Here is a 23,439-nt window from a genome sequence, read left to right as displayed (position 1 = left end):
CACCGCCCAATTCTGTCGCACCCTAGAAGTGTCTCAATACTCCACACGCTGGACCCTTCCCCAGCGCTGCCCTGGTGTGCGTGTCCCTCCCCAGTCACTGCTGCGGACCCTGTGACTTCCTTGACAGTGCTGTCACAACTTGGGACTGCCCCTCTATTGCCGAACCTTGTTAACTACCCAATACCACCAGACTTTATCACCTAGCAAATCAAATCTCGCATTTCCCCCAAGCTTCCATAACTTCACATTCTACATTACTGCAGTACTGTATATTAAATATTCTAACAACCATATTATACATTACTGCAGGCCCATCCCCACAGCTATCAAAGCACAGCACCACCCCCCCCACCCCCACCTCCCGCAATACCTGCTGCACAACACATGTAAAAGGATTGGACTTTCACAAAATTATTTGAAATCATTTCAGGTAAAGTTGCATGTTTTTAGCTGCAGCATTGGGCTGATCTCTCCAGCCCTCGATCCCAGCACATTGCAATTCTTGCAGGAGCGAGACATGAATGATACTGAACCAATCTGCTTTTCTCAGTTCTGCGAGCAATAGCAATTCCTACGATTGCCCACCAAACCAATATTATGCAACATTATTCAGCACCTCCTTCCAAACACCTTTACAACGCAGAGGACCTCTTTCCTGTGCCACAGGATGCACTGCAGCAATTCACCAAGGTTATTTCGATAGCAATTTCCTCCCCTGTGACCTCTACCACTAAGAGAGACAACAGTAGCAATGTTGCACTACCATCCAAGTCACATAGCATCCTGATTTGGATATATATTGCCATTCCTTCAACGTTGCTGGTTCAATATACTGGAATTCCCCACATAACACTTTTGTGGAAGCACCATCAGCACAAGTCTGTAGCGGTCCAAGAAGGTCCACCATAAAGGTAGGTCGAAAGATCGATACATCAGGAGGTAAAATGTCAGTATCACTCACATTCCAAGAATAAAAATGAATCAACTCTGCATATTTTGAGGAGAGAGACTGTTGAAGTAGGATATCAGGAAGTTGGAAGCCTGTCCCCAGCTCAGGCCTGCAACAATTTAAAAGGAAAGAATAGACAAGTGCTCAGGTAAAATCTGAAATATATATTCCAATCGTCATGGCAGCACAAGGCAGCCCATTTCAATGAAGGGACAATTGCCATTTTTGTCTGCAAAGCAGCAAAGAAGGAAGGTCATCATTCCTGCTGATGGCCACAGATGGACCAAAGGGTGGCTAATCTTATTTTACAAGAGGTGACTGATAATGTCAATGCTAGCAGCACAGGCGAGTTGTTTTGGCTGCAGTAAAAGAAGTTTTGTGATCTTCCCAGGAAAGTAACGATAGGGGATCACACCACACCTTATTGCAATACATGGTATTAAAAGTTCCCTCCCATGCACACAACTTCACAGGACTTGGATAGCTTACCGCTATGCTTGAAGGTAATCTCTTCAGCATTTTCTTTTCTCAAAAACTCCCTATTTAGTAGCATCTTCAACTCCCGCTCGCCCCGACAACTCCTTCCATACCTGCTGGATGTATGCTGCTCATCACAGCCCTGATGAAAACCCCCATGAGCATCAATGTGTGCCATACCACCAAAGGCAAGTCCTCAATGGCCCGTAATTTGTGGTCAGCGGTTAAACAAAGACGCTCGCCGCTGACGAAGAAACCAGCCCACAGTCTCGGAAACTTGAGATCTCTCAACATATAGAAACATAGAAAATAGGTGCAGAAATCGGCCATTCTGCCCTTCGAGCCTGCACCACCATTCAATAAGATCATGGCTGATCATTCACCTCACTATCCCTTTCCTGCTTTCTCTCCATACCCCTTGATCCCTTTAGCCATAAGGGCCATATCTAATTCCCTCCTGAATATATCCAACAAACTGGCATCAATAACTCTCTGCGGTAGAGAACTCCACAGGTTAACAACTCTGAGTGAAGAAGTTTCTCCTCATTTCAGTCCTAAATGGCTTACCCCTTATCCTTAGACGGTGTCCCCTGGTTCTGGACTTCCCCAACATCGGGAACATTCTTCCTGCATCTAGCCTGTCCAGTCCCATCAGAATTTTATATGTTTCGATTGAGATCCCCTCTCATCCTTCTAAACTCCAGTGAATACAGGCCCAGTCGATCCAATCTCTACTCATATGTCAGTCCTGCCATCCCGGGAATCAGTCTGGTGAACCTTCGCTGCACTCCCTCAATAGCAAGAATGTCCTTCCTCAGATTAGGAGACCAAAACTGAACACAATATTCCAGGTGAGGCCTCACCAAGGCCCTGTACAACTGCAGTAAGACCTCCCTGCTCCTAAATTTAAATCCCCTAGCTATGAAGGTCAACGTGCCATTAGCCTTCTTCACCACCTGCTGTACCTGCATGCCAACTTTCAATGACTGATGTACCATGACACCCAGGTCTCGTTGCACCTCCCCTTTTCCTAATCTGCCGCCATTCAGATAATATTCTGCCTTCAAATATTCTGTTTTTGCCACCAAAGTGGATAATCTCACATTTATCCACATTATACTGCATCTGCCATGCATTTTCCCACTCACCTAACCTGTCCAAGTCACCCTGCAGCCTCTTAGCATCCTCCTCACAGCTCACACCGCCACCCAGTTTAGTGTCATCTGCAAACCTGGAGAGATATTACACTCAATTCCTTCATCAAAATCATTGATGTATATTGTAAATAGCGGAGGTCCCAGCACTGAGCCCTGCGGCACCCCATTAGTCACTGCCTGCCATTCTGAAAAGGATCAGTTTATCCCGACTCTCTGCTTCCTGTCTGCCAACCAGTTCTCTATCCACGTCAATACATTACCCCCAATACCACGTGCTTTAATTTTGCACACCAATCTCTTGTGTGGGACCTTGTCAAAAGCCTTTTGAAAGTCCAAATACACCACATCCACTGCTTCTCCCTTGTCCAGTCTACTAGTTACATCCTCAAAAGATTCTGGAAGATTTGTCAAGCATGATTTCCCTTTCTTAAACCCATGCTGACTTGGACCGATCCTGTCACTGCTTTCCAAATGCGCTGCTATTTCATCTTTAATAATTGATTCCAACATTTTCCCCACTACTGATGTCAGGCTAACCAGTCTATAATTCCCCATTTTCTCTCTCCCTCCTTTTTTTTAAAAAAAGTGGCATTGCATTAGCTACCCTCCAGTCCATAGGAACTGATCCAGAGTCGATAGACTGTTGGAAAATGATCACCAATGCATCCACTATTTCTAGGGCCACTTCCTTAAGTACTCTGGGATGCAGACTATCAGACCCTGGGAATTTATCGGCCTTCAATCCCATCAATTTCACTAACACAATTTCCTGACTAATAAGGATTTCCTTCAGTTCCTTCTCCTCACTAGACCCTCGGTCCCAGAGTATTTCCGGAAGGGTATTTGTGTCTTCCTGCGTGAAGACAGAACCAAAGTATTTGTTCAACTTTTTTGTTCTTTGTTCCCCATTATAAATTCACCTGATTCTCACTGCAAGGGTTTGTCTTTTTCTCTTCACATATCTATAGAAGTCAGTTTTTATGTTCCCAGCAAGCTTCCGCTCATACTCGATTTTCCCCCTCCTAATTAAACCCTTTGTCCTCCTCTGCTGAATTCTAAATTTCCCCAGACCTCAGGTTTGCTGCTTTTTCTGGCCAATTTATATGTCTCTTCCTTGGATTTAACACTATGCTTAATTTTCTTTGTTAGCCACGGTTGAGCCACCTTTCCCGTTTTATTTTTACTCCAGACAGGGATGTACTAATTGTTGAAGTTCATCCATGTGATCTTTAAATGTTTGCCATTGCCTATCCACCGTCAACCCTTTAAGTATCATTCGCCAGTCTATTCTAGCCGATTCACATCTCATACCATCAAAGTTACCTTTCCTTACGTTCAGGACCCTAGTCTCTGAATTAACTGTGTCACTCTCCATCTTAATCAAGAATTCTACCATATTATGGTCTCTCTTCCCCAAGGGGCCTCGCACAACAAGATTGCTAATTAGTCCTTTCTCATTACACATCACCCAGTCTAGGATAGCCAGCCTTCTAGTTGGTTCCTCGACATATTGGTCTAGAAAATCATCCCGAATACACTCCAGGAAATCCTCCTCCACCGTATTGCTACCAGTTTAGTTAGCCCAATCTATATGTAGATTAAAGCCGCCCATGATAACTGCTTTACCTTTATTGCACGCATCCCTAATTTCTTGTTTGATGCTGTCCCCAACCTCACTACTACTGTTTGATGGTCTGTACACAACTCCCTCTAGCATTTTCTGCCCTTTGGTATTCCGTAGCTCTACCCATACAGATTCCACATCATCCAAGCTGATGTCCTTCCTGACTATTGCGTTACTTTCCTCTTTAACCAGCAACGCTACCCCACCTCCTTTTCTTTTCTGTCTATCCTTCCTGAATGCTGAATACCCCTGGATGTTGAGTTCCCAGCCTTGATCACCCTGGAGCCATGTCTCCGTAATGCCATTTAAATCATATTCGTTAATTGCTGCCTGCGCCGTTAATTCGCCTACCTTATAATGCTCCTCGCATTGAGACACAGATCCTTCAGGCTTGTCTTTTTAAGACACTTTGCCCCTTTAGAATTTTGCTGTATTGTGGCCCTTTTTGATTTTTGCCTTGGATTTCTCTGCCCTCCACTTTTACTTTTCTTCTTTCTATCTTCTGCTTCTGCCCCCATTCTACTTCCCTCTGTCTCCCTGCATAAGTTCCCATCCCCCTGCCATATTAGTTTAACCCCTCCCCAACAGCACTAGAAAACACTCCCCCTCGGACATTGGTTCCGGTCCTGCCCAGGTGCAGACCGTCCAGTTTGTACAGGTCCCACCTCCCCCAGAACCGGTTCCAATGTCCCAGGAGTTTGAATCCCTCCCCCTTGCACCACTCTTCAAGCCACGTATTCATCTTAGCTATCCTGCAATTCCTACTCTGACTAGCACGTGGCACTGGTAGCAATCCTGAGATTACTACCTTTGAGGTCCTACTTTTTAATTTAACTCCTAGCTCCCTAAGTTCAGCTTGTAGGACCCCATCCCATTTTTTACCTATATCGTTGGTACCTATATGCACCATGACAACTGGCTGTTCACCCTCCCCCTCCAAAATGTCCTGCAGCCTCTCCGAGACATCCTTGACCCTTGCACCAGGGAGGCAACATACCATCCTGGAGTCTCGATTGCGGCCGCAGAAAAGTCTATTTATTCCCCTTGCAATAGAATCCCCTACCACTATAGTTCTCCCTCCTTTTTCCTGCCCTCCTGTGCAGCAGAGCCACCCATGGTGCCATGAACTTGGCTGCTGCTGCCCTCCCCTGATGAGTCATCCTCCCCAACAGCACCCAAGGCGGTGTACCTGTTTTGGAGGGGGATGACCACATGGGACCCCTGCACTACCTTTCTTCCACTGCTCTGCCTGATGGTCACCCATTCCCTATCTGCCTGAGTAACCTTTACTTGCGGTGTGACCAACTCACTAAACATGCTAATCATGACATCGTCAGCATCACGGATGCTCCAGAGTGAATCCATGCGCAGATCCAGTGCCGCAATGCGGTCTGTCAGGAGCTGCAGCTGGATACACGTCCCACACATGTAGTCGTCAGGGACACTGGAAGCGTCCCTGGCTTCCCACAAAGCACAGGAGGAGCATGACACGGGTCTGGGCTCTCCTGCCATAACTTAACCCTTAAATGAATTTAATTTGGCGACAATACCAAAGGTTTTTTACTGATAAAGGGAAAGAAAAAGAAGAAAAAACTACTCACCAATCACCAGCCAATCGCTTAGCCCCTTGGCTGTGATGTCACACCTCATTTTTTTTTTTTACTTCTTTTTTGCCTTCTCTCCCTGCTGCAGCTGCACCAGCTGGCTCCTCCTCAGACGCTGCCGCTCCCTCCGACCACTGGGCCTTTGCACGACTCACCGCTCCTCCTCCTCTGCCGCTCCCTCCGATTGCTGGGCCCTTCCACAACTCACCGCTCCTCCTCCGACTGCTGGGCCTTCCCACGACTCACCACTCCTCCTCCGACGCTGCCTGCGATTGCTGGGCCTTCCTCTGACTCACCATTCCTCCTCCTCCTCCGACGCTGCCGCTCCCTCCAACTACTGGGCCTTCCAATGACTCACCACAGTGCGGTGCATAAGGGATTCCTAGTGCGATGAAGCAATGACGTCATCAAGTTGTCTAAACAGCCAATCGCATTGAAGAATTCTCAGACAGCAAACCAGGAAATGAAAAGCAGCCTTTATCCTCAATTTTTAAAAATGTTAGCGAAAGAAAGACTTGCATTTATATCTCGCCTTTCACGATCATCGGACGTCTCAAAGCGCTTTACAACAACAACAACCTGTATTTATATAGCGACGGAGAGCGAAATAAAGATTTGGACTTTCAAATGGGGATAAGATCGATGCTGAAATATCAGAACAAACTTCTTTTTTTTTAAAAATAGGTTTTAAAAATGTGTCAGTTTTATCATAATGGAGAAATCTGACATTCCACAAATATAAAAAAAGAGTTTTTCAGGGCAAGAACGGTTATTTAGCAGTATTTCAACAAGGCTTAAAATTTAATGGGGTATTTAACAGCGATTAGTGCAGAAAAGCTTTACGTTTTCATTAGTTCCACTGATTTCCTACTATTGGGGGCGGGGGACAGGTGTTCCATAAAGCAGCCTGTGTCAGAGCAGTGAAAGACTGACCGCAACTTCAGGAATTCCGCGTTTAGATGTGCATGCACTAAATTCTGCAGTCAGTTTCAGAGGGGTAATGATGACGAACACTGACAGCCGGGCCATTATATTCCATTAATTTTGCAGAAGACAGCACACGAGGTGAGGAGTTAACTATTTTCCAAGGAAGATAAACTAAAGGAAGCAGGAGGTGGAGAAGTAGGAAGCTGGTAAAAATGACCACGAAAATTTAAAAATCCAACTGCTACACTAATGTCCTTTACAGAAGGAAATCCCCCATGCTTACCCACTCTGGCCTATGTATGACTCCAGTCCTCCACCCAAGTGGTTGACTCTTAACTCGCCCCTGAAGTGACCCAGCAAACCACTCAGTTGTATGAAATTGCTACAAAGCTGCAGTGGTTCAAGAATAAGGCCTACCAGCACCTTCTCAATGTAACGAGGAATGGGCAAGAAATGCCGGCTTTACTAAGTACACCCACATCCCAAGAATGAATTTTTAACAAGTCGAGTCCGGAGATGACAAAAGTATGGGTTTAGGCAGCAGATGGGTTGAGGCAGGGGCAGGCGATGTTACAGCGGTACAAGTAGGTGATCTTTGTGATGGAATACATATGGGGTTGGAAATTTAACTTGTGGTCAAATAGGACATTGAGGTTGCGAACAGTCTGGTTCAACCTGAGACAATGGCTGGGGAGGGGGTTGAAATTAGTGGCAAGGGTAATGTTTGTGGCAGAGCAATAGGTAATGTTTAACTGGAGGAAATTGTGGTTCATCCAGAACTGTATATCAAACAAATAGAGGCAAATGAAGGGTCAAGAGATGTGGTGGAGAGATAGAGATGGATGCTGTCAGTGTACAGTTGGACCCTGACCCCAGGTCTTCGGATTGTCACCAAGGGGCAGCATGTAGATGAGGAACAAGAGGGCAGTCAAAGATAGATCCTTGGGGGATTCCAGAGGTAACAGTGCAGGAGTAGGATGTGAAGCGCTCTGGCTAAGATTGGATAAGAGTGAGGGCAGTCCCACTGAGCTAGACAATGGAGGAGACATGTTTGAGGAGGATGGTGTGGCTGAACACGTCAAAAGCTGCAGAGAGGACAAGAGACAGAGGGAAAAATAGTGTTCCTCAGTCACACTCAAGAGGATATAATTTGTGACTGATTAGGGCTGTTTCAGTAATATGGCAGGGGCAGATGTAACACACATTTGCCATCCACAAATTATTCAAGCTAGCTCTGATTAAGTAGACCTTCTCAATTATCTGACTGACATTCTTGCACGAATAGTCTTCCTTGCATTTTCGCTATGCAGTCATATATCCCCATAGCTACATATTTTCCAAAACTTACCATTTGACACCTGGTGCTATCCATACCAAGGCCACACTCTAGACACAGTAAAGTGAAATGCCATCAAATGTTATTTTCAAAAATTTGATTGGCACGACTTGTATTTCCTAGTGTTTCCTTTGTTGAGAGTGTGCATCTGATGTGCTGTCCTATTGCTTCTCCTGTAGGCAGTCTCCTTAATGAGACTCACAAACATTCCTCCACTCGGTTGTCCATGTTGACTTCTCATTATACAGCAAAGTTATGGAGCATGTAGCAATGATGCTTGATACTTCAGCTAGGCTGAACTGGATGCTACCTATCAGGCATTAAATCCTTTGCTTTGCCAAGTCTATGTGCACTCAATCATGGCTCTCATGGACACATGGCATCTCATTAAACAAGACAGGAATAGACAGTCATTCTTCATCCTAATTTGTTCCTTTTTAAAAAATAAACACAGAAGTATCTTGAATTTTGAAACTAAACAAAGCATCTATGAGGGAAATGGATAGGAATGGAAGGTAGGAAAGGAGGCAAACTAGTTGAGGGTGAGGGAATGTCTGGACTCTTACTTCCAGTCCTTGGAGGGAGCAGATCTCATTGAGGATAGAGTGGATGAGGGTTGAATAAAAGTGGAAAGAAAGAGGAAAAGAATGAGAGAAAGAACAAGGGGATGGGGTGGCTAATGCAGGTCAGCAAGTAGCTCAAAGGGGATGAGGCAAGGGTTGCACTGGGAATGAGTAGGGGTAACAAATAAGAGTAACAGTTAGAAGGAAGGAGGGTTGGAGAGAATAGCACGCGATTTTCTCTGCAACCCTCAGAAAAATACAGCCTGAAGCCCTTGGTGGCTCCTTTCCCCATCATGCCATGTTACCCATCACCTCCCACCTGAAAGGAAGAGAGAGAAACAATAAAACAGCGGGAAGCAGAAAGTAGAGGGAGAATGAAGACGATAAAAACGAAACACAATCAGAAGAGCGAGAGAGAGAGAGAAACATTGACACAAAGACAGCAGATATGCAAGAGAAAGACTATATTCTATGACTTACCATATGTAATGCCACAGGAGTGCCAAATATGTTGAAAGTGCCAAAAGTATTACAAAAAATTCATGCTGGTCTTTCCTGATCTGAAGCCAGCAACTTACAATTACCTTCTAATCTGCAAGCTTCCCTCACAGAGCAGCAATTAAACTCTCATCAACTCCAGGCTGCATTTACTTAGAGCAATTAGATGCGAGACCTTATGGATAGAGTACAACTTAAATACAGATCCACCTTAGTAGCAGAATAATACATGGTACAACCTACCTGTCACTCTAAGAATTAAATCAATTGTGCTCCTGTCTTTTTAAGACAACATTTCTGTTCAACCTTTTCACTGTGCTTCCGACAAGAGGATTTTTGAAACCATAGATCATTTTATTCTGATACTAACATATCTACGGTAATGTTATTCATTATGCATTGGAGGATATGCTATTTTGTAATCACAGGAACATTATACCAGGTAATGCAAGGAGGATTTAAACACTGTAAATAAAACAAGGGTGAAAAGACACTGGACAGATAATTTCACATGACATTTGAAATGAATAGATTTTCCTATTGTCAACTTTGAGACCTCTGGAATTCATGTTCTGGACAGGGCTAATTCTCCAAATCCAGGCACCCAATGCAGTCTTGTATCTGAAAATCGCAGGTGCACATCCCATGCTTTTGCGTCCATTATTAATGGACAGAAATCATGAGGAGCGCACCTGCAATTTCCCAATGTGTTCCCTCAATATGTGCCCCTATGGGGAAAGCTTCATACTAGGAGGGCAATTTCAGAAAATCAGTGCTCATATGTTCTGCTATAATCATCAGTCATCATGAACATATACACTAAAGATCACACAATCAAAATTATAAAAAAGAAAAACTTACTTCTCCAAGAGCTTCATAACGTTTCTGGTTCCATCTGTGTAAGTCTTCATGGTAGTTGAATACATAAGGCTCCCCAGTTTTCACATGTCTTAACTGTCCCTCTAAACACAAAAAATAAATGTTATTCACTTGTATGTAATTTAAACAAAATCTCATTTAACTCAGATAAGTAAGCGCATAAAATACAGCATGCTTTAAAACAGCAGTGTTAATTAATTCCATTCAATTTTTAAAAAATATTTTGAATCATTTACCACTTGGGGGTAACCCAAGTTTAAGTCTAACATTCAAACTATGCTGTTACGTAGGCAGGAAGTCGCTAATCTCAGTCAGGTCATCAAGCACAGTTGGCATTGCCCAGCTCATTGTAAAGAAAAAAAACCTGCCTGGGCTTGTGCCACTTGGCGCAACACGGAACAGCATTAGCAGGGGCCATAAAGATACAAAAGGAGAGAAAAAGTTATAGCATTTTAACCCTTAAAATACTAATCTCAGCATTGTAGTAAAAGGAATTTCAATTTACATAGTGTTGAAAGAATTCTTAAAACAGCAAGAAGAATTTGTAGAACCTCCTTAATTTTCTTAATAAATCAACCTCCACATACTTGGAAAAAGCCCAGGCCTCCATTCGGAGAATCACAGTGAAAGCAGTCCCCAAGACAATTTGGATATTCGTATTACTGCAAAGCAGTTAGCATCCACCTAACACTCCCTGTTCACATTGGTGTAGCTCCAGGGCTGAGAAGCTGGTTCTTTCCCAGAGAAGGCAGAATAACACAGAAATAGGTCATCGGGCCCAACCAGTGTTTCTCCTCCTTAGGAGCATTAGTCATAACCCCATGTGCCCACCCTGTTGATGTATCCTTTCATTCTTTCCTTCAACTACCTATCTAACCTATTGTTAAACATTGACATGGTTTCTGTTTCGGTCATTAACTCCAATACAGGTACTGCATTCCTGTGAAAAAAATAACTTTGCTCTCTGCCCTAAATCTCTTACATTTAATTTTGTATCTATGGCCCCTCGTTCTTGAGCCTTCAACTACTGGAAACAGCCTGTTTCATTTATCCTGAACCATAATAAAAACAGAAAATACTGGAAATCTCAGTGGGTCAGGCAGCATCTGTGGAGAGAAACAGAGTTAACGTTTCAAGTCGACGACCCTTCGTCAGAGTTCTGAAGGCACAACCGCCAATAGTGGAGGAATTAAAATCGGGGATGCGCAAGAGGCCAGAATTGGAGGAGCGCAGAGTTCTCAAAAGATTTGTAGGGCTGGAGGAGGCTGCAGAGATGGGAATAGGTGAGGCAACGAAGGAATTTGTAAACAAGGATGACAATTTTTAAATTGAGGCAGACCGGGAGCAATTGTAGGTCAGCGAACACGGGCGATAGGTGAACAGGATTTGGTGCGGGTTAGGATTCGGGCAGAGTTTTGGATGAGTTCAAGTTTATGTCGCGTGAAAGTTGGCAGGCTGTCCAGGAGAGTATTGGAATAGTAAAGTCTAGAGGTAGCATTGGTATGGATGAAAATTTCAGCAGCAGATGAGCTGAAGCAGGGGCAGTCTGGTTCAGCCTCAGGCAGTGGCCAGGGAAAGGGTTGTAGTCAGTGGCTAGGGAAGAGAGTTTGTGGCGGAGGCCAAAGACAATGGCTTAGGTCTTCCCAATATTTAGTTGGAGGACATTTTAGCTCTCGGACAAGCAGGGTGACAAATTAGAGACAGCGGAGGGGTCGAGAGAGGTGACAGCGAGGTAGAGCTGGGTGTCGTCAGTGTACATGTGGATCCTCAGATGTATTTTCAGATGATGATGCCGAGGGGCAGCAAGTGGATGAGAAATGGGAGAGGGCCCAGGCTAGATCCTTGGAGAACTCCAAAGGTAATGGTGCAGGAGCAGGACAATAAACCACTGCACGTGAATCTCTGGCTACGACTGGATAGATAAGAATGCAACCAGGCAAGGGCAGACCCACTTTCTAGACAACGGAGGAGACACGCTGAAGGAGGATGTTGTGGTCAACCATGTCAAAGGCTACAGACAAGTCAAGAAGGTTGAGGATGTATACTTTAACCATGGTCCGAGTCACACAGGATGTCATTTGTGACTTTGATAAGGGCAATTTCAGTACTGTGGCAGGGGCGGATATCCGATTGGAGGGATTGCAGGAAAGATGGACACAAATTTGGGAAGGGACAACACATTCAAGGACTTTGGAGAGGAAAGGGAGGTTGGAGATGGGGCGGTAGTTTGCAAGGACAGTGAGATCAAGGGTAAGTTTTGGAGGGGGTGATGACAGCAGATTTGATGGGGAGGGGGAAACTACCTGAGGAGAGGGAACATTTAACAATATCAGCTAAAATGGAGGTGAGGTCAGAAAGGGAGGTTGGGTGGTCAGCAGTTTGGTGGGTATAGGGTTGAGAGAGCAGGAGGTGGTTTCATGAACAAAATGAGCTTGGAGAGGGTATGATGGGAGACAGGAGAGAAACTAGAGAAAGATGCAAGTCCAGGGAGGGGGTAGGGGGGAACCTTAGAAGATATTTGGCCCAGTGGGCCAAGGGAAGGGAGGGAAGCAACAGAGGCAGCTGGACAGATGGTCTCAATATTCGTGCCAGAGAAGTCCATGAGCTCCTCGCACTTGTTGGAGGCAAGAGTAGAGAAGGCAAAGGAGAGGGATTTAAGGACACGGATATAGGGAAGAGAAGCCAGAGGTGATATTTGCATTCCAGGATGATCCTGTAATAGTGTATAGTTTTGGCAGTGGTAACAGGACCCAATAGTGCTTTATGTGGGCCTGCCAGATCAGGCAATGAATGGTGAAACCAGTTGTCCGTCATAGACGTTCAAGTCTGCGTCCCTTGGACTTAAGGGACCAGGTGAGAGAGTAATGGTTTTAATGAAAACTAGGGCATCAAAGGTGAGGGTGTGATTAAGTAAGTCGGTAGCTGCAGAAATATTGTGGTGAATGGAGGGCCAAAGACTAGACAGTTAGGAATTTGAAAGTGTAGTTGTAAGTGACTTGGGGGAAGAGTTTTTTTTCGGGAGTGGACAAAGAAGTGGGAAGGGGGATGTAGGTAGAGAGGAATACAAGGAAATTATCAGAAATGGACTTCTGTGATTGATACAATGGGAGCAGTGAGAACATGTGAGATAGCGAGGCTGACCGTAAATATGGGTAAGGGAGTTTATATGGAGGGAGAAATTTAGGGAGGATAGGAGGGCACTGAACTCAAAAGAGCACATGATGAGTTGAAATGAAGGTCGAAATCACTGAGGATGAGAAGCTGCTCTGTGCAGAGGCTGAGGGAGGAAAGCAAGAAGCTATCTCAGTGAGAATCTTGGTGTGGTACTTGGGTGGCCATAAATATGGGTAGTTAGAGAATAAGGATTTTAAATGAGAGAGAAAGGGATGAAACAAGGTGAGGTGCTCAAAGGAGGAGAAAGTGCCAGAGGAATAGGGGAACAGGCCAAGGTATGATTTGGTGATAAAGGCTACACCCAAACAGTTTGGGCGATGCAAGTGGTGGAAGGTGCTGCCAGGCGGGGCAATTTCATTAAAGGGGAAAGTTTCAGTACCCCTCAGCCAGGTTTCAATAAAAGCCATGATGTTGATGCAATCAACCACAATAAGTTCATGGGTGGCAAGGGTCTTAGTCACAAGTGAACTGATGTTGAATGTGTAGAAATTGAAGGAGATGCAGAGAAGGGCAGTGCTAGCTGATCCACTAGCAGAATCCAAAGGGTCAGCGCTAGAAAGGGCGAGTGGAACAGGAAGGAGATTGGCAAGATTAGCCTTCAGCACTATTTCCTCATACCAGACAGGTTCCTAGTGAATCTGCACTGTAACTTCCTTCCTTAACATCCTTCCTATAGTGTGGAAACCAAAAGTGCAGACAGTACTCCAACTGTAGTCTCACTAGGATTTTACAAAGATTTATTACATCTCAACTTTTATATTCTATACCTCGTTCCATAAAACCTAGTACTCTATTGGCTCTTTCAGGACCTTTGCTGCTTTTAATGTCTTGTGAGCCTGAATCCCCCAAATCCCTCAGCTCTTCCACATTACCCAACTTTTCCCCCTTATTTTCTTTACCAAAATATACCGCCCCACATTTACTGATGATCTCTGTGCTCCTCCAATTCTGGCTTCTAGTGCATCCCCGATTTCCATTGCCCCACCATTGGCAACCATGCCTTCAGTTGCCTAGCCCCAAGCTCTGGAATTCCCTCCCTAAATCTTTCTGCCTCTCTACCTCTCTCTCCTACTTTAAAATGCTCCTTAAAACCTACCTCTGACCAAACTTTTGATCACCTGTCCTAATATCTCTTTACGTGACTCGGCGTCATTTCTTTCTGATAACGCTCCTGTGAAGCATTTGCGATGTTTTACGACGTTTTAGTCATTACATAAATGCAACCTGCTGTTGTTGATTCCTGCACACATTGCAGGAATTACACTCCGTTTACTCCATCCTGCCGCAATGAGTTGGTAATTAAAATCTCCTAGAACAATAATTTTATTATTCTTACTTATCTCCAACTTGTCCACAGATTTCTTCATCCATTTCTCTCCCACAATTAGGGGTCTGTAGTACAACCCACTAATGTAACAAACACCTTTATATCTTTGGGGTCTCACTATATTGACTCTGTCTGAACTCAGTGTACATCGATCCTCTCCACAGCATGTATCCCTTCCTTCACTAATATTCACTCCTTTCTTACATATTCTGTCCCTGCTAAAATCATTACTATCGTTATTTTTATTTTCCACTCCTGCCCAGTTTGCAGCCAAGTTTCAGTTAGTGCTATTAAATCTATATGTTCCCGTGACATAATTGATTCCAATACCTAGTTTATTTCTAACTGAGCATTGCGATATATATTCTTGATTTTTTTTCTCCGATTTAACACTAGTCCTTTCCCATGTGTTTTTTTAACCCAAGTTAATACCTTGTACCTTTATCGCAATCTTTTCCTTACTTTTGGTTGATTTGATTTTCCTCCTCTACTATCTTTATTACTTTCTACGAGCCTAAACCCCTTTACAAGACTTCAGGCCTTTCCCTTTCTATATTATTGGCTCCCATGTGAACCACAATAACTGATTGCTATAACTGCCCTTCGATATTTATTTGTCTTTACAAAATGGGAGGCAATAAAGGAACTGGGAGACTCGGTGTGGAGTGCAAAAGATAGTGTTCACTGCTCTATCTATTGAGTCTCAGTTTACAACAATATAATTTATTTCAATCATTCAACAGATATACACCAGAGTACAGGAAAGATCTTGCCACATGAAAAATGAAGACGACCCTACAACAGAAGAAATATAATATGCTGCTTAATATTCCAAAAAGAGCAAGGAAGCTCCAATGGTATTATTTACAGGTATGGCCAGGAGCAAGTCAGTGATACTGGAGGCAAGCCTGAATGGGTGGGTAAATGAAATGAAGAACTTGGAGGAGGCTTGCCTGAACGAAGGCAGTCACTCAATGCAGTGGCTCATGGAGGACATCTGGAAGAGAAACGAAGTGGGACTGCGGGTGGGGGTTGCTAAACAACAAGGATTTTCATCGAGACAAGATGGTGGAACAAGGCGAGGTGCTCAAAGCCAGAGAAGTAGAGGGAAGCACCAAGATCTGACTTGGTGAAAAAGGCTGCCATTACAGCGATTTGGGCAGGCAAAGTGGTGCAAAATACAACCAAGCGGGGAAGTGTCGGCACCCTTGAATCAAATTTTAATCAAAGCCAGGATGTCACTACAATCATCCTGGCTCGTGTGGAGCATAAACACTGGCATAGACCAGTTAGAATCACAGAATAGAATTATAGGGCTCAATTTTCCCCAGCATTTGCTCCTTTTTTTTTTGGAGTAGGCTGCTTTTTCTGGCCTAACTTAAAAATCCCCAGTTTCCCCAATCAATTTGCACCAGCGTAAGTGACTTAGTTACGTTTTTTTTTTTTTAGGTACTTTTTTTTCTCAAAAGGGGGCATTACCAGCCACCTACGCCAGTTCTGGCCATTTAGGCAACTTTGGCCAGCTAATAGTTACTCTATTTCTACTTAGGCCACGTATGTGGCCACTAGAGAAAACCCTTGTGAAGAGTTAAAGAAATCGGCACAGGTACATACATCGGAGGCCATTAGGCCTGGGATAGGGGCGGGAAGTGGAGAGGACCTGGACCTGAACCAACCAAGCCTTAATCAAGAAACAATCATTACCACAATACTATAAGAAATAAAAAATTGAAGTCATACCTTCAGCATCAAACTCCAATTCACCTTTCTGCACTCGGCCCGGGAAGGCAGCGGGCCAGTGCGGGAGGCCACTCGGTCTGGGCTAGGGGCAGGAGAATGCACCGGGGAGGCCACTCGGCTTGGACTAGGGGCGGGAGCGAGCGAACTGGCCGGCACGGGTGCCACAGAGTGGCTGCAATTCAACGGAGAGGCTGGGGGAGGGAGGGTACTCACCGCAGCGGACCAGGAAGGCACCTCACTTGGGGACCGGAGAGAGGCTCGCTGACAGACGATCTGAAGGCTTGGAGCCCGGGGAGGGGGTAGGGAGAGAAGTCACAAGACTCGGGGGGGGGGGGGGGGGGGGGGGAAGGAGTGAGAGAGGAGAGGACAATAGACCTTTGGGTGTGGTCCATCCATACAGACCTTGGGGGGAGAGAGAGAGAACGAGAGAAAGAAAGAACTGCAAACCTTTGCTGCCTGCTTTGCTGCCATTTTGAGCTTCTTTGAAAATTTAACTTTTAAGTATGGGTGAAATACTGACAATGCCATACCTCGTACGAGCATTCTGCATCATTGTGCTACGTAGGAGACAATTGATTCGAGCTCATCAAATCAGGAACATCAGAGTCCATAGGGTGCTGGGCAGGAGGCCTTACCTACCTCAGGAACATCGAGACAGGCGTTCATACCTGCACCCGAGTGATGCACTGTGTCAGAAGGCTGTGTTTCCGCAGAAGTTGTCCGTGAGATCTGTGAGTTGCTGAGACCAGACCTGCAGCCGAGAAGTAGCAGGTGTACTGCTTTGTCACTTGAAGTGAAGGTTACAGCTGCGCTTTCATTCTATGCATCCAGATCATTTCAAGCTACAACTGGAGATGTGCGTGCCATCTCTCAACATGCAATATATGTCTCCTTTCGCCAGGTCACATCTGCACTGTATGCGCGGAGGAATGACTTCAAGTTCCCAATGACCGCCCAAGCAATCCATGACAGGACTGCAGGGCTGTGGGGTTCTCAAGGATTGCTGGCTTCTCAAAGGTACAGGGCTGCATTGATTGTACCCACATCGCCTTGCGAGCACCTTTGAAGGATTCCGAGATGTTCAGGAATAGAAAAGGCTTCCACTCCATTAATGTGCAGCTCGTGTGACGACATGCATCGCCTCATGTCAGTCGATGCAAGATATCCTGGCAGCACCCATGATGCATTCATTCTACGCGACAGCGTTATATCTGCCATGTTTGAGCAGCAGCCAGAAGGGCAGAGCTGGCTATTGGGAGACAAAGGGTACGGCCTCACCACTTGGTTCATGACTCCCCTACGCGTAACCCGGACGGAAGCTGACCGTGAATAAAACATGTCACACATTGCGACGCGCAGCATCATAGAGAGAACCATTGACATCTTGAAACAACGTTTCCGATGTCTGGACCATTCCGGAGGCTACTTGCAATACTCCCGAGGTTGTCGGTCAGCTCACTGTTGTGTGCTGCATAACTTAGCCATCATGAGGCAGCAGCAGCTGGTAGTGGAAGAAGACCCACCTACAGTAAGAGTGGCTGATGATAATGATGTGGAAAATACAAGTGACGAGCAGGAGGAGGAGGAGGAGGAGGATGATGATGACGAGGATGAGGAAGCCATGCAAGTGCCTGAGGCTGGAGCATGACGGCGGAGGAAGGCGGGCCATCGTGCTCCTTTAACGATTGCTCGAGCCTTGCGCCAGCAGTTCATCCGTAAACGCTTTACTGATGCCTGAGGGCTCAGCGACAACTATTCCACATGGACATGTTTATTTTTTGGAGCTGGTCTGAAATGTTGTGTTGTGTTAATGGAACATGATTCAGTTTTAATGTAAAATATATTTTATTCAAAAGTTTACAATGTACTTAACTTTACTGTAATAAAATTATTCTTGTATCAAACTTTACTTTAATATGACTCTAAGATCACTTAAAAACATCATTTATAAACTTGTAAATTTACATAACTTACAAGAAACATTTAATGCGAGAACATTCACAACAGTATCATCAACAACAGCAGCAGCAGCAAAGAAAGGCTGCACCTATCTCTCATGCCCTTAGTCTAACACCATCTGCTGCACTTGGTCTTGGACTCTCCACCACCCCTGCCCACAGGCAGTGGCACAGTGATATTGAGCTTGGTACCAAGCTTATTCCTTCCAAGATCTCTGGCAATGCGCACTTCATGGTGGGGGTGGGGGGGGGGGGTCAGGTGGTAATGTGGAGGGCCCGGCCTCGGATCTCAGATTCTTAAGAGGCTGGTGTGGGGATTGCAGTGGGAGTGGCAGTTGATTCTGTGGTCTGGGCGTGGTCTGGGCATTTTCCCTTATTGCAGCAGCTAACTCACACATGCCTGACAGTGTCTCAGCGGACTGAAACATTCCCTCCCTGATGGAATGTCAGGGGTAGCACAGGCCCTCACTCATGGCCACTGCTGTGATTTGCACTACCTCTGACATACCCTCCCTCATGGACACTATTCCCTCACTGATCGTCCTGGACATCGTTCCCATTTCCCATGTCATTGCTGTTACTTCTCCCGACAGTCCCGCGACCTCATCGCTCACCCCACTGATGGTGCCCAGGAGTGATTGGATACGGTCAATGCTCTCCGCACTCAATGACATGATCTGAACCACATCTGTTGCATCCTGCATCTCAGGAGAGCGGGTCGATTTCTCCTTCCCCTCACCCTGGGTCTGCCTCGCTGCATCTCACTGGGACTCTCAGCCTTGGACGGTGGGGCCCTGGATGTGACTTGCTGCACCCCACTACTGGGACCCTCAACCTCAGAAGGTGGGAAACCATGGAATGTCCCACCAGCATTGAAACCACGAGTCACGGAAGGGGGAAACCATGGAATGTCCCACCAGCCTCAAACCACTAGGCACGGAAGGGGCTGCCACCTCCATGAGCTGCACCTGCTCCATATTCAGTACAAAAGTAGTAACTTCATCCAGCTCAGGCCACTCCCCCTCTCCTTGGTTTCAGGCTCGTCCACATCTGAATCTTCTGCATCTTCAGGATTGGCCTCAAGTTCTGCAAAATCTAACAGAACAGTCAAATGGTTAGCAGCAAATGGGGGTAGGATGGGTGGCATGTGTAGGCTCACACATAGCAGGCCAGGCAGCAGGTTGATTTGAAGGGCCACAATGAATTTTCAGGACTTACCCTCTCCCTCGAGTGTGGGCCCAGTTTGTGCAGTACTGATTGTTTTTCTCCAGGCAGAACCCATCAAAGCAGCGACCCTCTCTTCCAAGGGTGTCAGTGCACGCACATTTGCCGGGCCTCCTCCTGTTTCGAGTTCTATCCCTTTTGTTGTGGGCCAATTTCTTCTGCAAAGATGAAAATGCAACTTTTTAGAGAGGGTGTCTTTCTGCTGGGTGGGACATATACAGCTGGTCACATTTACAATTGCAATTGCATTGAATAAATGAAAATATTACTTACACTAACTACTTGACCAAAGTCCTGCCATTTCTTTTTGCACTGGCTTCCAGATCTCTTGGTGTTCACCACTGCGCAGAAATCTTCTGTAACTTGGTTCCAGCATTTCTTCATTTCTTTTGGTGGCACTTTTGTGTGACCTCTGCTGGTATCCAGCTCCTGCCATCTGTTCTCAATGACAGTAACTAGTGTCTGCACTTCTTCTAGCAAGAAATTCTTTGTCTTGGTCCATGTTGCTGCATTGCTGCAGCTGCTCTGAGACACTCACAGCCCTTTTTCAATGCTCTTAGACACACAGTACTGATTTTGCATGCAGCAGTGATTTTTCCAAACACAGCACTCATTCTGGCACGCAGACACAAGCTGCTATTTAAAAATGGTCGATTGCCAACTCGGAGCTCTACTGCGCATGCGCGGACATTTCAGATACGTCAGGAACGTCACTTTTTTTCACCGCGCATGCGCAGACGTCCCAGCGCAGAACGCAGGCTCCAACCCCCCCCCCCGCCCTGCGGCGACTGGCCACGCTGCGTGGCTGCAGAGAAAGGTGCCAAACAGTGGCGAAAGTAGGAAGATTTTTTTTTCTGGAGCATCCCCTGACGTACTGAAGCGGCACAACTCGGGTAAGTATGCTAGAAAATAGGCTTGGGGAAAATTGAGCCCATTGAATGGTTACAGCACAGTGGGAGGCTATTCAGCAGTCAAGCCCATGCCTGCTCTCTTCTCTGCAAGAGCACTTCAGCTAATCCCACTCTCCTGCTCCATCGGATTGAAACCCGATGACCAAGAGCAATGACGTCCAGATAGCTAGGGAAGGATAAAAGGTAAATTCCACAGGACAAGTTCAGACGAGGGAGCTAGTCCAAGGAAAATCCTTAAGGAGGTGAGGAGCACACAAGATTGAGAGCAGCAGCAGGAGCTTGAGGAGTCAGTGCAACCAAATCCAGCAAAGGGTGATGGACAAATTTTGAAAGACAAGTGGAGGAGAACAGAAGTCAAAGACAGTTATGGAAAGAGAATTGATCCAAGGGCTGTTCAAATGGCAAAGTATCAATAGTGGACGCAAGCAGATCGTAGCAAAACAGGAATCATTCCGCAGCACGAGAGCAGAATCCACAGCAGGAAGGGATCAGAGCAAGTGAAAAGTTCCAACGGAAGAAAACTGAGTTCACAGAAGCAGGTCGGAAGTGGAATAGAGGCAGTCCAGCAATAATTTAGTCTCAGTAGAAAGCAGTAGCGAAGGTGGAGGTCACATTAAAGCCAAAAACCAGCAGAAAAAAGCTAATTTATATCCTGAACTGAATACAGCAGCAGAATAACGTTAAGAAGCCAGTAGTGCACTGGAGTGCAGTCCTGAAACCCAGTAGGTAACAGTAGCAGGTGAGAGATAGACAGTAGGCTTGAACGAGTTACCTTAAACTTGAAACAATTGAGTGAATGCAGCCGGTGGTCCAGAATTGCAGCACAGAACTACTGGTAGAGGAGTCCAGGTAACCAAATGTGAACAGACTCAGATTAAAAAGGGCTTGGGTAAAAACACAGAACCCAAGCAGGGTCTGGGAGGTTTGGGGGGGGGGGGGGAAATATGGGGGAGCAACGTGCTCTGAACAGGTAGCCTTAATTTGTACCTTGACTTGTAGATTGAGCTAAAATGTACCCACTATTAGGTGCAAATGGTCTTGAGCAGTAGTGGAGGAGAAAATGAGACGGCAGGGGTGGTGGAGGTTGGCAGGACATAAGAACATAAGAATTAGGAACAGGAGTAGGCCATCTAGCCCCTCGAGCTTGCTCCGCCACTCAACAAGATCATGGTTGATCTGGCCATGCACTCAGCTCCACTTACCCGCCCGCTCCCCATAACCCTTAATTCCCTTATTGGTTAAAAATCTATCTATCTGTGATTTGAATACATTCAATGAGCTAGCCTCAACTGCTTCCCTGGGCAGAGAATTCCAGAGATTCACAACCCTCTGGGAGAAGAAATTCCTGCTCAACTCTGTTTTAAATTGGCTCCCCCATATTTTGAGGCTGTGCCCCCTAGTTCTAGTCTCCCCCACCAATGGAAACAACCTCTCTGCCACTATCTTGTCTATTCCTTTCATTATTTTAAATGTTTCTATAAGATCACCCCTCATCCTTCTGAACTCCAACGAGTAAAGACCCAGTCTACTCAATCTATCATCATAAGGTAACCCCACCTCATCTCCGGAATCAACCTAGTGAATCGTCTCTGTACCCCCTCCAAAGCTAGTATATCCTTCCTTAAGTAAGGTGACCAAAACTGCACGCAGTACTCCAGGTGCGGCCTCACCAATACCCTGTACAGTTACAGCAGGACCTCCCTGCTTTTGTACTCCATCCCTCTCGCAATGAAGGCCAACATTCCATTCGCCTTCCTGATTACCTGCTGCACCTGCAAACTAACTTTTTGGGATTCATGCACAAGGACCCCCAGGTCCCTCTGCACCGCAGCATGTTGTAATTTCTCCCCATTCAAATAATATTCCCTTTTACTGTTTCTCTCTTTTCCCCCCCCCCCGAAGGTGGATGACCTCACATTTTCCGACATTGTATTCCATCTGCCAAACCTTAGCCCATTCGCTTAACCTATCTAAATCTCTTTGCAGCCTCTCTCTGTCCTCTACACAACCCGCTTTCCCACTAATCTTTGTGTCATCTGCAAATTTTGTTACACTACACTGTCCCCTCTTCCAGGTCATCTATGTATATTGTAAACAGTTGTGGTCCCAGCATCGATCCCTGTGGCAGACCACTAACCACCGATTTCCAACCTGAAAAGGACCCATTTATCCCGACTCTCTGCTTTCTGTTAGCCAGCCAATTCTCGATCCATGCTAATACATTTCCTCTGACTCCGCGTACCTTTATCTTCTGCAGTAACCTTTTGTGTGGCACCTTATCGAATGCCTTTTGGAAATCTAAATACACCACATCCATCGGACGAAGGATGGTGGTGCAACAAAGCACCTAAGTAAGGAGCTACCAGCCTGGGAGCCATCTTCCTTCCATAGTCACATAAAAATACTGCAAAATCAAGCTGAACAAAGCCAGTTACATTAAAAGATCAAGCCTCAAGCCCCCAGTAAACAGTTGCTCTTAGGGTAAACATATTGAATATTTTTGATACAAATTATATCTGAAGATATTTTGTGCATGTTACATTGGAAACCTTGGCCTAGAAGTTCCTCAAAATGAGTTACAACACGATTACATCTTGAAAAATTGTTGCATTCACCAGTGGCCTCTAGAGGGCAATGCACATGAATTTCCTAGGTTTGCTCATTTGCATTCCCATTGGTGCAAGCACGAATATAAAACAGGTACACATGAGCACAGCACATGGATGCGTATGTTAGACAATAGAAGATTAATGACTGCAACATTTCATACATCCATTTTACATATGTTAAATACTGTGGAAAATTTTTGTGCAGAGAAATTTTTATTCCAGGTTTGATCATTTGCTATCAGCGAGTGTCACAGTAGACATCAATGGTATTGCATTCCATGTTGCTAATACACCATGATATCTGGTTATCAGTAGGTGTTACTATCTCAAAGTCAAAGTAGAAACATAGAAAATAGGTGCAGGAGTAGGCCATTCTGTCCTTCGAGCCTGCATCACCATTCAATAAGACCATGGCTGATCATTCCCTCAATACCACTTTCCTGCTTTCTCTCCATACCACTTGATCCCTTTAGCCGTAAGGG

At 45.5% G+C, this 23,439-nt stretch overlaps 1 protein-coding gene across 4 annotated transcripts in view; it reads right to left on the bottom strand.

The window, feature by feature from the left end:
- arb2a (ARB2 cotranscriptional regulator A) overlaps positions 1 to 23,439 on the bottom strand; it is an 844,257-nt gene that overhangs the window by 768,655 nt on the left and 52,163 nt on the right. For all 4 annotated transcript variants that reach the window (XM_070884941.1, XM_070884922.1, XM_070884950.1 and 1 more), the window contains exon 4: positions 9,997 to 10,097. In XM_070884941.1, the coding sequence (XP_070741042.1) occupies positions 9,997 to 10,097 (101 nt within the window). The remainder of the gene's footprint in view (positions 1 to 9,996; positions 10,098 to 23,439) is intronic.

The sequence above is a fragment of the Pristiophorus japonicus genome, chromosome 1, assembly GCF_044704955.1.
Source record: "Pristiophorus japonicus isolate sPriJap1 chromosome 1, sPriJap1.hap1, whole genome shotgun sequence".
In the NCBI taxonomy this organism is placed as follows: Eukaryota; Metazoa; Chordata; class Chondrichthyes; family Pristiophoridae; genus Pristiophorus; species Pristiophorus japonicus.
Note: the sequence above shows the minus strand (reverse complement) of the source record. Positions and strands in the feature narration are given on the sequence as shown.